The 15,769-nt window shown below is 38.8% G+C and overlaps 1 protein-coding gene across 5 annotated transcripts in view; it reads left to right on the top strand.

The window, feature by feature from the left end:
* celsr2 (cadherin EGF LAG seven-pass G-type receptor 2) overlaps positions 1-15,769 on the top strand; it is a 79,178-nt gene that overhangs the window by 37,886 nt on the left and 25,523 nt on the right. For all 5 annotated transcript variants that reach the window (XM_023325257.1, XM_023325260.1, XM_023325261.1 and 2 more), the window contains exons 3-5: positions 4,733-4,955; positions 11,159-11,274; positions 11,956-12,044. In XM_023325257.1, coding sequence (XP_023181025.1) covers positions 4,733-4,955; positions 11,159-11,274; positions 11,956-12,044 — 428 coding nt within the window. The remainder of the gene's footprint in view (positions 1-4,732; positions 4,956-11,158; positions 11,275-11,955; positions 12,045-15,769) is intronic.

A 15,769-nucleotide genomic window follows, 5' to 3' on the forward strand; every position in this document is an offset into this window, starting at 1 on the left:
ATTACAAGCCAGGTCCAAGACAATCAATAATCCTCCTTACTTTAATGACCCCCTACTGATTCATAAATTTTTGAAATGCTTATTAAATAAATCTTTTCCTAATTTTATGGTTGTTTTGTTCAAGAAACAGAAACATCCAGAACTTAATCTGTGTTTTAATTTGAGTCTTTTGTGTGAAATTATCAGACTAAAATAAGATTTCTCTGATTTAACAACAGTGAGGCGTGTTTGAGTGGATCAGCTTCCAGATGACCTGCAGCATCATGAAAAGAGCAAATTACTTGTACATAAATCTGCTGCTTTACTGATCTGATCTCATTATTCACCTCATAATCCTGAGTGGTTGCTTGTTTCAGCTCCTCCTGTACAAAATACTTTGGTGAAACTGACTTTTACTCACTGGGTTTGTCATCTTTGGCTCATCCAGATGAAACCGCTCACTCTTTTCACTGCAAGATGCTAAAAAAATAAAATTAAGTTGTAATACCTTTAAAGAAACTTTCAATGCAGGATTTCTGTGCAATAATATGGTTCTTTTATGCAAATACAGCCTTGTAAAAATCTATACTTAATATTTATGGATGCAGATTAAAGTAGGTATTGACGTGCAGCTTAATAATAAAGTTAATTTTATTATTGGGAAATTTAAATCTGTGGATGTTATTTATTCACAAGGCCTATCCTTTTCCATCCCATTTGTCAGGTTTGATGCTAGTGACTGGATTCAGTTTTGTTTTTCATGTTTATTATGTATTACAGAAAATACAACATGCCACAAAACCTATTTAGCAGATGAATATAAATCATCAATTATTTACATAAAACACGCACTTTGTTTATATGCACATCTACAGTATATACCACATAAATTACTTTATCTTTATTTGTGTATTAGATTTCTTAAACTGTCTGAATTTCGTACCATAAACAAGCAAAGGTGGTATGACAATAAAAAACCCTTGAATTCTTGAATATTACAGAAAACAATAAGCAAATATTTAAATATGAGAATGAAGGGGGTCATATATTTATTTATATTATATTGCCGTGTTTTTGTGGGTTATCTCAACTCATTTTAGCTCGGTTTTGTAGATTTCTTTGAGTTAAACTGATATTTGCTCATTATTTTGGATTTTTCTAACGCCTCTCAATTCAAATAATTATTACCTTTCTGTGCAGGACTGTTTGAGTAAAACTGACTTAAATCAAGTTCATATGTGATCAGAGATGTTATTAACACCTGTAGTTAGTTACTCAGACAAACACTTTTTAAAGTATTATTATTATCTTTTGTATAAAATTAAGTTGGATTTTTTGGTTGTTTGCGAGTTGCTGCTTAATGATGCAAACCAGCAACAAACACATTGTTTGTTTACTGCGTTGGACGTAAAAAGAGGCGTGAATATATCCGGAGAGACATGATTGAGTTATTGATTGAATCGTTTCTGACCCTGAATCCCGTCCCACGCTCCAATGTCCTGCTCACCTGGCTGCAGCACCTGGTGGGGGGTTTCCTTCAGTAAACGTCTGACCACACGGAGGCATTTACCCGATAGCAATAAACCGAAGAGCAATAAACCGGCTCTGGTAATATGTCTTCTCCACAGGAATTCATATCTCAGAGTGGTTTTGACTTGATGTTGCGCTGCAGTGTTTGTCCTCTTTGATTGCCTGGAAAAAGAGTCTGAAAGCTTTATTGCTTTCAACAGGTTTTTAAATTAATAACAAGGCAGCTCTGTGAGGAAAAGCTTCGTTTTAGAGACGCCTGACTGCAGCAGTTTGCTACAGAGATAAAAAAAACAAAAAACAGATGAAGCGCAATTAATACAAGCAGAGAAAACTTTCCATCAATCATCAATTGATAACACTTTATGTTAAATAACCCATCAGTGTATTAGATTATTTAATCTTTATTTAGCCAGAAATATAATTTTTTTTAAAGAAAGAATACCAGTAAAAAGTTATGAGCTAAAATGCCGACATCAATTAAAACAACAGTTGATGTTTAGTTTATTGCAAAATATTACTACTTGTTGAACTTTTACACATTAAAAACTGTGGAAAAATCTGTGGAAAGTGAAAAGTGTGGAGTGCATTTCTATCCGGCTCCTATGAGCCAATCCTTTGTAGTGACGCCTTTGACTGCAGATAAATTCTCCCCAGTGTTGAAACGCATAATTAAAAAGGACCAAACATTCAGCCATGGGGGACTCCTTACAAATATGTACCTATTATAAATGGCAGTGGCTAGGATACTAAAGCTTACATGAACCTGTAGGTACAAAATATAGAGCAGTGTTTGGAAAATGCGGATTAATCACAACTGATATCATCGTTACAAAATAGACAAAAATACCAGCCCAAAATTTACCTACAGGAATTTTAACTGCTTTATTAACTCTTCTGGCACATAATTTGCTTTTGATGAAAATAAAACTTTACACATAAATTAATTCAGTTCAACTCTAGAACCATCAATAGGAAGGGTTTTGATACTTTGCTGTAAAGTATTAAAACGTCTAAACAAAAGCATCGCAGAACAAACACGAGTTAAGCTACTTATTATAATACGTTTCTTAATGCATGGCTAAGCAGAAAAACATGGCTGAATATTAGCCCAAAACACTAAATTACTTTCCCTCCAAGAATATTTTTCTTAACATCCCAACCAAGAACTCGTGAGTTTATTTAGACTGAATGGAGTTTCCTCAAAACAAAGAACAGACTGAATGGAGTGATTAATCGTCGGGAGTAAATAAGGAGCCTGATAATCGGAGCTGCAGGCTGAAGTCGTGGGCTCTGGGTGTGTGTCATTGTTACAGTAGCGCTGCAGAAACCTTCGCCCTGCTGACTGAGTGGCTTTGACACAAATTCCTGCTCACCCAGGGGACGACAAACAGTCTCGCCTCAGCAAATGCTGCAGTCCCGACGGTCCGGATGACCGCGATAAGATCCATGTTATTCAGGAAAACTGCAGCTGACCATAATTTCAGTGACACCGATTTGGAAGAGTTTTATTTTCCTCACAGATCACAGATCACACATGGCTAAAAAGCTTAGCTCAAGATTCAAAACTGCTGTTTCACATCTATTTTTTGTAAATGTTTGGAGAATTTTTTTTCTATCAATTTGTCTCTCCTCCAGTTCAGTCCACCATTATGAAACCAACCGTCGCCTTTTCGGCCCAGTTTACTTACATTTCATCCGTTTATACTTAACCGTAGCATATTAGTTTAATTTCCTTGATAGTTTTCAATCACGATTAATATAAAAATTAGAAAACCTGATGTATTGTCCAACTTAGTTGCTTGTTGTTTTCTGAACTTTTTATTTTTACTGATTGGAAACTCAATTAATTGTTACTAAATAAGAGAGATTAGTTCCACTGATCAATCTAATAAACTTCTTAGCAATCTCCTGATGGTAAATAATATTCATTGGAGTCACAGTTTCATGCAACAGACTAGGAGCATATTCTAAAAATAAATGTTTAATTATAGGTTGTCAAATAGGAGTGAAACCTACAAACAGCTGGCTGTAAATCAGCCAAACCTGTAATAGTTTGTAAAGGAAAAAGCAGGAAAAAAAACATTTTCCCTCAACTACAATCATCTGCTTGCAATTTTCATTTTTCTTCTGTTTGTTTCCTTTCATCTTGAAACAATTTCTCAATCCCAGTCTGTAACAGTTGCAACAATTTATTGTGATTTACTTTGTTTTTTTAGGGTTTACTTTATATATACATTAGGTAACATTTTAGTCCAGTGATAAATGAATAATAATTCATTTATTGAATAATTCATTTTTTGTTGATCAATCTTTTTATAATGCTAATGTTATTATTACTTCATTTGTTTGTTTATTAAGATTAATAAACTATTAATAGCTTCAGTAGAACTTTAACCTCAATTTAACATAAATAGCCTTAGAAGAAAGTATTTTTGGTATTTGGTATTTTACTGACTCTTCACCTGATCAACATTAAGGTATAATCCAGTCAATTTATTTCAAATAAATCTACAAAGTCAGATTTATTTTATCACTCTTTTAGAAACATGGATGTCGTGTCTGATGTGTAGGCAGCACACAAACTCTCTTTTCTTGTCTGATTTCTTGTAATGCTCTGATGAAGTCATCAAGCCATCTGCAAGGTGTGAAAAGCGCTCAGAAAATCGTCCTGAGCTGCCACAGTCTGGAGAAAAGTGCAATCATTTTGTCTTCAAAACCACTTCCAGCTCGGTGCTCTTGAGCCATCATGTTGTTTCGCTGAATGAGAATTGAGCTCAAACTGCAGCCGTGTTCCCAGAGGGAGGCGGGGGGCGTCAGAGCAGAGAAAGGTTAACCCTGCAGACACCGCCGCGGAGAAATAAACCACGGTTCATAGTCTAAACACGTCGCGACGATAATGATGCATCAGAATTTGAAATCAGATGTTAATTGATGCTCCTAATCAATTATTTCTTTATTAATTTGCCCTGCAGACCTGTTTGAATTTGAAGCTATTTTTTACATCATAGATATTAGGATTAGGATTATGTTACTGCACAGTACGCTTGGAATTTCGGAGACATGTTGCCAGTAGTTTATAGAATAAAAGAACAATGTTAATTTTACTCAGACATTTACCTAGAAAGAGTAAAATCAGAGAAACTGATCATTTTAAGTGATGTATGTCAAACCTCCTGGTCATGAATTGTATTAATCCTCATTCCTCCTCTCCATCGATCTCCAGGAGAGCGCTGCGAGCTGTCGTCCCGTTCGGGTCGCTGCGCTGCTGGAGTCTGCAAGAACGGAGGCACCTGCGTGAACCTGCTGGTCGGCGGCTTCAAGTGCGAGTGTCCGTCTGGTGTCTACGAGAAGCCCTACTGCGAGATGACCACTCGCAACTTCCCTCCAAACTCCTTCCTCACCTTCAAGGGCCTCCGCCAGCGCTTTCACTTTACCCTCTCCCTCACGTAAGCTCCTCCAGCTCCACTGCCTGTCAGTGATTCACACTCCACCCACCTCCACATCACACATGGGTTAGCGCTCACCTCCACCATTGGGTGCTCAGATTTACATAACCTTAATGGAGGTAAGTGACAGTAATAGCATCACTGGAAAACAGTCCTCCTCATAAGGGCCACTTCAGAGTCAGAGTAAAGCTCTGATACTGAACCATTAGAGTCGGCTAAGTGAGCAGCTACGTTAACTAAAAGATGAGCCAAAAAAGCTTTGTTTTTGGAGAGGGTGGTTGCATAACGGGCGGATCTTACTCCCATAAAGTCAGGTCTTATTACAGTCACTGTGTCAGTCGTCACTTTGAGCTGTGAGTCAGAGGTTGGCCTATTTCAGCACAGTCTTCCTCTCACTGGCGGTGACTGACAGAAGCTGTCTCATCAGCATCATCATTACTGCAGTCGTTCTTCCTTGTGATTTCTGCTTCTGGTCAGTCTGTGTAACCCAGTAGCGAAGAAATCGGGGCATGCTCTTGGGAATGTTATTTCTAGGCATGAATGTAGATGGAGTCAAATTTATTTGATCACTCAAACCTTGACAGGTTTGACGATCACCTCGACTGTCGTCTGATACTCAGAGCAAGGGAACCGTGAAAAATGTTTTAAATGGGTGTAAAAATGTAAAATTATGAATGTATGATATAGGTGACCTATTATCCTTTCTTGACCAGATTAGGATACGCCTCAACAAAACATGTTCTTTAAATTTTCTATACAAAATCATTCTCAGATAGTGAGATTTTAGTCTGTTCAGTGTAGAATGAGATGTTTTAGGTCCTCTTGTCGCCCCCAACTCAAACTATTAGGGCTGTTGTAAAAGAATATTTTAGTAATCTAGTGATTGTTTTTACGATTCTGTCTTTTTTTCTCTCTGTATAACTCCAGCTGGCAGCGCCCTTCCCACTGTTCGCCTTCAAATTGTAACCGCACACTACCGGAAGGGGAAAAGCTGTTGTACTCCAACCGTTGCATCCATAACTTTAAAAACACGTATTAGTCCCCCAAAAAACGACAGACACCCAGAGGCTCTGCCCTTATGCTGCTAGTGCATAGCAGCAACTCAGAGGTGGAAGTGAGCGCACTGCCCACAACAAATAATGATCTGGCTGGAACACGGTGCGCCAAATAATAAAACATAATTTTACGAAGCTTTGAGGCAAATACATTTTCGAGGAATCGTTACAGCCCTAGAAATTATACAACCATACATCTTTAAAAAGCATTAGTAGGACCTCCTTCATAACCAACAAGAATGCAGCGAGTGGTTTTTGGATGGTACGTCAGCAAACAAAACACTTGTCTCTTCCAGCAGCCACTTTACGGCGCATACAGTGGTAAAACCAGCTGACCAAACGTACTGGAGCTCCGCTTGGGTTGCTAGGTAACGGTGACTTAACAACTGTTTTTGAAACGGCTCATTTCTTGACACCAAAACACTTTAACTGACTGTGTTTTTTTAAGCACTTGGGCTTTTTAGAAGCGGTAGAGACACAAATGGAAGTACGAAAATTTGCAAAATGGAAGTTTAAATTTTTCAGAGTAAACTCAAATACTTTGTATAATTTGATTTGGTATAATTGGCTGCGATCACATTTCAGAAGGAGCACTTGAATTGAATAAATCTTTGGATTTACTCAGCAGAATGTAGGTTTTGTAAGTAGTGATTTCACCTAATTTAGCCAGATGCTTCGGGTCAAAGTTAAACTGCATGCCAAGACAGACGGGCCTCCCCATCTGTGAGATGAAATAAAATCCGTTTTAAAAGCTGTTCACCGTGTTTCGTATCTGTCACAACAGGCCAAAACAAGTGTCGGCTTTCAGATATCACACAGAAATGCGTCCTGACATTTTAGCGCAGATGTTGCAGCGGCTGTCGCTCACAAAGGCCACCGGTGGAAACAAAACCCCCTCAGTGAGCTTTACGGACCTGGTCTGTCTTTAAGGATCCGATGACGGCCCCTTTTTGATGAAGAACCGCTCTGACCGGTTTTGAAAGCGGGCCTTGTTTCAGAGGCTCGTTGGAGGAGCTGCGAAGTAGCTGCTGTGAAAAAGGTGTCGGGTCTGTCACCTGAGCCAGCGCTGATCCGGTTTCTCACGGAAAAAAGCCTCCATTATGACAACTCCGGACCCGGATCCAGCTCTTCAGGAGTGAAAACTAATTTTAGGCCTGGAATGTTACAGGCAAGGCTTAGATTTCACCATAAATGCAGTCCTTTGTTTTGGGCTCAACTCATCAAGAGATGTAAAATAAAAAGCTTCTTTATGTTGATGTTTATAGTTATTCTGTAAATAAAGCATGTTTGGATAATATTTTGATGTTGTGAATAATCTCAGTGAATGAGGGAAAATATAGAACATTGTTAGTATTCCATAGGAAATGTGAGTTTAAATCTATCATGAAGGAAAAGGAGGCTGGTAGAAATATTTGTTTGCTCTGCAGGTAGAACATAAACAACATTTTGCATTTTTAGGATCTGATTTGTTGTTGTTTTTCATCCAATAATCCAATGGTCTCTGTTAGATTAAATCAAGACAAAAGAGCTTTACAGATAAACAATGATCTGAGCACCAGTTAGGTCATTATGGTGGATATGTGCAGCTTTAGTGTTTCTGAACTGGTTTTTAAATGGTTTTGCTGCCAATAGGTCAGAACTTTTCATTTATAAGACGTTTTGATCAATAATTTTCCAGGCTTTTCAAAGATCTTTGGACTACTTGTTGGACTCACTCCTTGCATTAGTTTGGTGTGCATTTGCTATTATATAAATATATCTAGAAACATTAATTTGTTCTTTATAATTTTCTCTGCAGACACTCTGGTTTATCACAAACACATTCTGAAGTTTTTTGGTTGTTATTTGGCAAAAATGAAAAAGCTGAAGGGGTGTAAATACTTTCCTGTGCAGGAACCATTAAACACCTCTCTGGTTCCTTCCTACTGGTGCTGAGGAATATCTCCCTGCTGGGCAGAATAGTGTGGAAAAAACTGCAAAGGTTGGAATGACCAACTTTAAAAGCCATAAACCCTGGAGAACCATAACCAGAGAAATCGTTACCACAGTTAAGGTAATAGGAAATGGTAAATGTAAAGAATTAAAGGATCGATCACGATTCTTCCTTGTATTGTCAGTAACGCTTTCATAAATAAGCGACACAGGAAGCTGAGATGTCTCCTAAGTCATTACAGTTCATCCTGTTGGACGCTTGAACCAATTTCCAGATTAACGACCCGTTAGACACGTTCACTTAAGGAAGCACCAGGAGATAATTTAAGGTATTAGGATGGATCCTACTTTTATTTGCCCTTCATATTTAATACAGCTTTAAAACTTTCACTTCCATCTTCTCAAAGTAAACAATTTAAAAATTACAGCAGATATTGAGACGTTAATTGTGTGAATTTTACTGGACATGCTGTAAATCCCACCGAGGGTTTTCCTCTTTCCGCCCCAATGATCCCAGCCTATGGATTTTGGCGTGTTATCGTAGCGTGACACGGTCCCCCACATACGGCCAGGCTGGTTGTTATTTTTACTGATGGGTGCCTAATGTGACGCGCAGTGAGGCCAGTAAAGTCGCTGTTTAGTTCTGGCTGATTACCCTCATAGTTCAGAGGGCTTAAGGGGGGCAATGTGGAGCATCCTTTTAAATCGATACGTCAAAGAGTGAAAGAGGATGTAGATGCAGATTCTCTTTGGCTTTCTGGGCTTTTTGCCTTATCTCCACCTCTTTTATCTGCTGGAGCATCAGCATCATTTTTTTTTCTCTGAGGTCATGATTAGTGGGGGTTTTTTTCCAGTAAGCAGGTCAGTGTTGCAATGCCCCCTGGCTGCTCTTCAGCTCGGGAATCCTGCACTAACAGCACCATGACAACATCCCCTGAAACCCTGATGACTTCAGGAGAGGCGAGGGGGGCTGCAGCTGCTAAAACTAGCAGCACAGATAGATTTTCGGATGTTTGAACGGCATCTTTCCTCTGAAAGTAAAATAGAAATCGCAGGAAAAAGCTATGTCTCCATTAGAGCGAAGACAAAGAGTCAGAGTGACCTTTGCGGAGGAGAAATTAATTCCTCTGAGGACGCTGCATTTTAGTCGAGTAACTGACCAGAAAATTCAGATGCCAATCTGCACAGCAGACAAATAGTTTGGTTTGTTATGTGGAAGATGCAAAAACGCAAAATTTTAACAATTATTTTTGTCTAGATTCTGGTACAAATATCTTAGTACACTTTAAGTAAGACAAAGATAACTTAAAAGTATTCATTCAGCAAGATATAGGAGCTTGTTTTAAGTAAATAATTACTTAAAACAAGCTCATGTATCCTGCTAAAAAGTTACTTCTAAGTTTTGTCTTATTTCAAGTGGACTAAGATATGTGGTAAATTTTTGTGTTTTTGCAGTGAAATAATGTGAGTTTTATTTTTATTCTTGTACATAAACAACTTTTAAATATCCCAGTGACCCATTTCTACAAACCACAGCAGACAGGTGAATAAGGGAAGTTTTATATCCCTCTGTGCACAGATAGAGTGAAACGAAATAAACTCTCTGCTTCTAAATGTTTGGGTGTTTTAAAATATGCATATAAAAAGCACAAATCTTCTAATGTGGCTTTGAGCGTGCAGAAGCAGAAATCTGACTTAAACGTTTGGTTGGACACCAGGAGCGTTCTGCTCTGTCTTCTGCGAGGAAGAGAAAACATGTTTAAAGATGTTTTTGCCATCACTCTGAGCTGTCTTAGTATGCTCTGCTTCCCGACTTGCAGCACTCTGATGTCCCCACCCCTCAGCTTTGACTTCGCCCTAGTTTTCGTCGCTTTGTTTTAGTGTCATTTAATGTGCATCTCCTATCTATTCCTTTTCTGCAAACAAAAACATTCACATTTTCCACTAAGACTTGAGCTTTCAGTGAACCTCATCATCTGGAGAGTTTACCCTTATGATCAAACTGATAGTAAAAATGATGATTTAATATAATTTGAAATGTCTCCTACAGTAAGGTGAATGTGAGGAAATAGTAAATGCTGTTAAATAGGTCAAAGCAGACCACTACTCTATTTCTTCTCTCTCATACGTCTGCCAGCATATGCTGCTTCTACTTTATCAGTTGTGTGATATAAATAGACTTACTCTGAGGGAAAATTTTAACCTGAGCAGTAATTTTAACTCCAAGCAGCAGGAAACAGGAGGTTAAACAGAGTGAATCCTACATTTATCTTGAAAATGTTTTTTTCTTATCTCCAAACTGAGGTGGGTAACCAAAACGTTTCCTCCAGTAAGAGAAGCACGACTTCAACATGTTTTTTACTCAAGTAAAAGTAAGAAGTCATCCAAGAAATGACTTAAGTAAGAATAGAAAAAGTACTTGGTAAAGAGGGTATGCAAGTTCTGAGTAATTGATTTTAAAATGATGCTGTCAGACAGACATATATGAAGTTGCAATGAAATGTAAATATAAACTAATTCTGACATTTAAAGGACTCAAATAAAAATAATTACGACAAATAAATACAAACTAATACGGTGGAGTATTACTGGCATTCTAAGAAAAATAAAATTACGAGAAAAAGGTTGCACAAGAATAAAGTTTAAATAATATGAGAGTAAAGTTGTAATATAACAAGATCTCATATCATTTCACCTTTATTCCTATGTGACTTTATTCTTGTAATATTATGACTTTATTCTCTTTTGTCTTAGCATGGCCCTAACACTCTGTTGTAAAATAACTGTCTGTTCACATTTGATTTCATATGGGCTTATTTCTTAATCATACTTTTTGTATTCAGTATAAACTTTTAACATCTTTGATGGTTGCAGTGACAGCATCACATTGTTTTTAATGGGCTGTTGCCTAAAAACATTGGAAATACAAACAGCTCGGTAATAGTTTTCCAATTTGTCTCCTGTAATTTGTACAGAATCTAAAATTATGTTGTGGGTGTCCTAGAAAATTCGTAAGATATTCTGTACATATTTAAGTCTCTCTCAAATTCATTTACGAACTTTGTTTCTTGTTCAAAGCATTATTAGTTTTATTTTTAACAATATTATTACAGTCTTATTTTAAGGTCAATTTTAGGATGAGCGACTATTTCAGAAACAGATATGAGAGCTCAGAGTCGGTTGGAAAAAATTAAAAGTAATCATTTTGTTTTTCAGATTCGCCACAAAAGAGCCAAACGGTTTGTTGATGTATAACGGACGCTTCAACGAGAAACATGACTTCATCGCCATGGAGATCATCAACGAGCAGATTCAGCTCACCTTCTCTGCAGGTACATTTTCATGTTTCTTTTTCTTACATTGCCTCTACACAAAATCATCGAGTCAAGTGGACCTGAGGGCCAAAATAATGTTCTTTTACCTCGTCAACAATAAACTAAACATTCAATACTTTACTTAAACAAATAGTCAGATTTATTGTTGGAATAGGATGTGTAAATTAAAATAGATCCAAAACTTTAAAAAGGTTTTACAGGTTTGGCTCTTTAAACGAAATGTTAAAAATATTTTAGGTATTGATTGGAAGAAAATTTAGTTTGTCAATTCTGAGCAATGAATTTAGGATTTAGCTCACTCTTTCTTTGAAAACACTTCCTGTATTCATCCAAGTTTAATAAAGTAATCAAAAGACTATTTGTTTGCAGCAAAGTAAACTTTTGCCTAAAGGTCACTGGAGAGATGTTGACCTTGGAAGAGATTGTAAACTACATGGTTAGTTAGAGATAAATATTGGTGCCAATATTTTCTATTGTAAGGGGGTTTTAATATCATTTTGATAATTTTGCCCTCATTAAAAACAGAAAGTATCTTTCTACATCAACATCTGAACATTTGTATCATTCTTGAGCTGAAGTCAAGGGCCACACACAATCAGTCCACGTTCCACAAATGGCTCTCGGGCCGCAGTTTGGACAGCTTGAGTCCGTCTCCTGACCCCTGCTGTTGTTCCTCAGGAGAAACCCAGACCACAGTTTCTCCGTTCATCCTGGGAGGCGTCAGCGACGGCCAGTGGCACACGGTGGAGGTCCATTACTACAACAAGGTCAGTGGGAATGCTCACTTCATTCTGCATAAATGGTTAAATGTATTCTTCAGTATTCAAGGAATTTATATGTTTTACTTTCTGTCTATAATAATTTGTACAGAAAACGTTGAGAGGCTAACAAGAAGTTTTTATGCTAAATTAATCATCTGAAAGCTGATGTGTTATGGATTCATGATGTACAACAGTTCCTTTAAGCCAGAGTTTATCAGAGTTTCAAACTTTTATCTGACAGAAGAGCAGCTAAAGACACACCACCAACCTGAGCTATCTGCTCTCTAACATGGAAACACTTTATTTGAAGGAGTGTACATAAGACTGACATCTGTTATGAAGATGAAGTTCATGTATTTTCCACTTGGAGGTCCATTTGATAAATGAGGGCTGTTGTTTTGTAGGACCTTTAAAAAGCCACAGTGTCAGTGTGAACCTCTTAGCATTCAGAGTTTTGTTGTCCTGCAGCCACAGATGACTGGCAGCTGCCTCTCTTCCTCTGTGGTCCTCAGCATGTTCATAGCCTGTCTGTAAACGGTGCAGACAGGGAACTGTGGGCTGTTCTCTGTCTGCTGACAGGCTGATGATGTGGAAGAGAGTCAGAGCGACTGTGACCCAAACAGACCCTCAGACCAGACATGAGGGGGCCTGACTGAATGAAAACCAGAGAGTGGGAAGACATTGTTTTTCCAGACATGCTCTGATTGTTCTAAATATGTTGGGCTGCTACGTTTCTGTGTAAGAATATCAGAACGGCTCAATCAATGCAGGGATGTATGGAGCTGTTGTCTGCTCTCAGTATTTTCCCACCCGGGACAAACACACACACACACACAGGATGTCACATTTTTGTCTATTGAGGAAGTCACTTTGCATCATAAAGATGCTGCCAGGCAACCCTCCTGCAGCGCACATTTACCATTCAGTGTGTATGATGACATGAGCGTCAGATTTTAGCCTGCGGCATGCATTGATGAAGAAGGAGTTTGGATGAAAACTTGTTGACTCTTTGCTTTTTAATCTTTTTTGTTGTTTCTCTGCAGACATTAAAACCTCATTAATCCCTCAAATCTAATGGCTCACTGATTCCTTTCTATTTCTCCAACCTGCACGTTTCATTGCAAGTGTGCTGCATGTGATTACCGGTGTGATAAAAATAACTTCAGGTTTCTGTGAGAAGGGGCACGGCTCAGCTGCCTAACTCTACTGAAACTCAAATAATTCAAGACATCTATTTATTTAAGTGAGCCTAAGAGTTTTCATGGTAAAAACTAGGAGAGAATTTGTCAAAAATGTTTAGTCCACTTCAATCGAACTCCAGTTTGTTTGCTTAGAAAGTCCGGTTTATTTAGGGACGTGTGAACTCTGATGTGGACCTAAAAACCTGAACTCTGGTCCACATAAAAACCCAAGTTTCCATTCATTTGAAGTGAACTCTGGCGTAGTTCAGATGCATATGTTTATGCCGATCGGACCGGAGACCCCTCAAAACGCAGGAAGTGGACTACAGCATAGGGAATTCTGGGTAAACACAACAAAAACAAACTTGTATGTCTCCTTGCGCTAGCATGTCTCCTAGTGCTAGCATGTCTTCTAGCGCTAGCATGTCTCCTAGTACTAGCATGTCTCCTAGTACTAGCATGTCTCCTAGTGCTAGCATGTCTCCTAGTACTAGCATGTCTCCTAGTGCTAGCATGTCTCCTAGTACTAGCATGTCTCCTAGTGCTAGCATGTCTTCTAGTACTAGCATGTCTCCTAGCGCTAGCATGTCTCCTAGCACTAGCATGTCTCCTAGTACTAGCATGTCTCCTAGCACTAGCATGTCTTCTAGTACTAGCATGTCTCCTAGCGCTAGCATGTCTCCTAGCACTAGCATGTCTCCTAGCACTAGCATGTCTCCTAGTACTAGCATGTCTTCTAGCGATATCAGGAGAAATGGTTTGTGTGTTCGTTTGTTTTTTTTTTACCAAAGAGAAATCCTGCAAAGGCTAAAATCTGATGCTACTCCATTTTGTTTGCATTTTGTGAAGTGGGAAGTTGAGCTCGTGTCTTCTTCAGAGGTTTTTGTGTCGTTTCGTTCGGTGGTCCTTGGTGCAGCGCCACCACAGGCAAGAAGGTGAACAGGTGCTTTATTTGACTGAAAGCGAACTGCAGCAGCTTCAAATGTAACAAATGTTGCAACTTTGGTCTACTGGACTATGAGGTGCAAAAATCCTCCTGGTTCGCCTCAACTAGACCAGCCGAGGGAGGGACGTCTGATTAGCACTTATGAAAGATTGCAGCATTTTTAGCTGGTTCATTAGATAAACATATTTAATTTAAATAGCATGTGGTAATAAAAAATCTCAGTGTGCTTCAGTAAATAGGATCATATATCCAGTCATTTATTCCAATCTTGAATAAATGGCAAACAATAAAATCTGTAGCAAGGCTGCACAGTTGGTAGACCTGTTGTAGGTCCTGGATTTGATTTCAGGCCCAGGGTCTTTCTTCATGCAGTTTGCATGTTCACTGGCTTCCTCCCACAGTGCAAAAACATTGCTGTCAGGTTGATTGGTCTCTAAATTCTCCTGTAAGTCTGTCTGTCTGTCTCTGTGTTGCCCCGCCTCTCGACCATTGACCACTGGAGATAGGCACCAGCACCTCCCAACCCCCATGGGATAAGGGTGTATGATAATCGATGGATGGATGGAAATTCTATAGCAATAACAACCTGGGTCAAGTGGTCTAAAATGTAAAGCTTTTAGTGCCAGAATGCAGGACAGAAACTGCATCCTGGCACTAGTTTAAGGTCAGAATGTAATTATTTTATTGGTTTTATTTATGTATTATGAAGTGTCTCTGCTTCAACACACCTGAGTCATTTAATAACACATCACAGTAACACATTCTGCTGGATGATAAATTGTCCCAGAAGTTATTGCGATAAAATTGTTGTTTTGAGACCATTTTCAAGTAAAAATAATGAATAATAATTCAAGAACACATCCTCCAAGATCAATAAACTTTAAATTATAATGAATATTTAACACTGGAACTGGAAGACATTTTAAATATCCAAAATAAATAAACAAACCAACAAAAACAACAAATAAAGTGAATTATTGAGCCACTGTAAACAAAATTGTCCTTCAATAGAAGACCAAAGCACCAAATTGAAGATTTTTATCAGTTTTTGGTAGAAAAACGATAAATCGTGCAAATGGAAACTATTGAGGTTGTTTTAATTTATCATGCCAGTAATTAATTCATTGCTTATTGCGACAGGCCTAATGATGGGGTCATAATTACCAGAAGTGTTTGGGGGTTTCCTAGCTGAACTGATCCTCTCCACCTTCATTGCTCTGCTCTTCCTGAGGTGGGAACAGAAGCTCCTGCTGCTGGAGGTGTCCCACAGCTCCCCTCTCTGACCCGCCCCTGTCCGCAGGGGGCGGTGCAGGGGCCAGGGGGGTGTTTTAGATTGAAATGTGGCTTTCAGCGGGGTGGGGGACTGTGGAGAATGGCAATGACCGCTGCCTTTGTGTTTGGGCCCCGCTTCCTTTGGGGACCGCGGGCAGTGAATGATGCGGCCTCGGGGGAAGGTGCCCCTCTCCTTCTCTAAAGCCGAGCGGCGGAGCAGCGACAGAGGAGCGCGGAGAAAGTATGAAGGAGTCGGGGCCGACCTCTCCTGTTGCTATGGTTTCCCAGTCAATCTCAGATCCAGTATTTGTGCCGCCTGCTGTCTTGCTCTT

Source organism: Xiphophorus maculatus, chromosome 20, assembly GCF_002775205.1.
Source record: "Xiphophorus maculatus strain JP 163 A chromosome 20, X_maculatus-5.0-male, whole genome shotgun sequence".
In the NCBI taxonomy this organism is placed as follows: domain Eukaryota; kingdom Metazoa; phylum Chordata; class Actinopteri; order Cyprinodontiformes; family Poeciliidae; genus Xiphophorus; species Xiphophorus maculatus.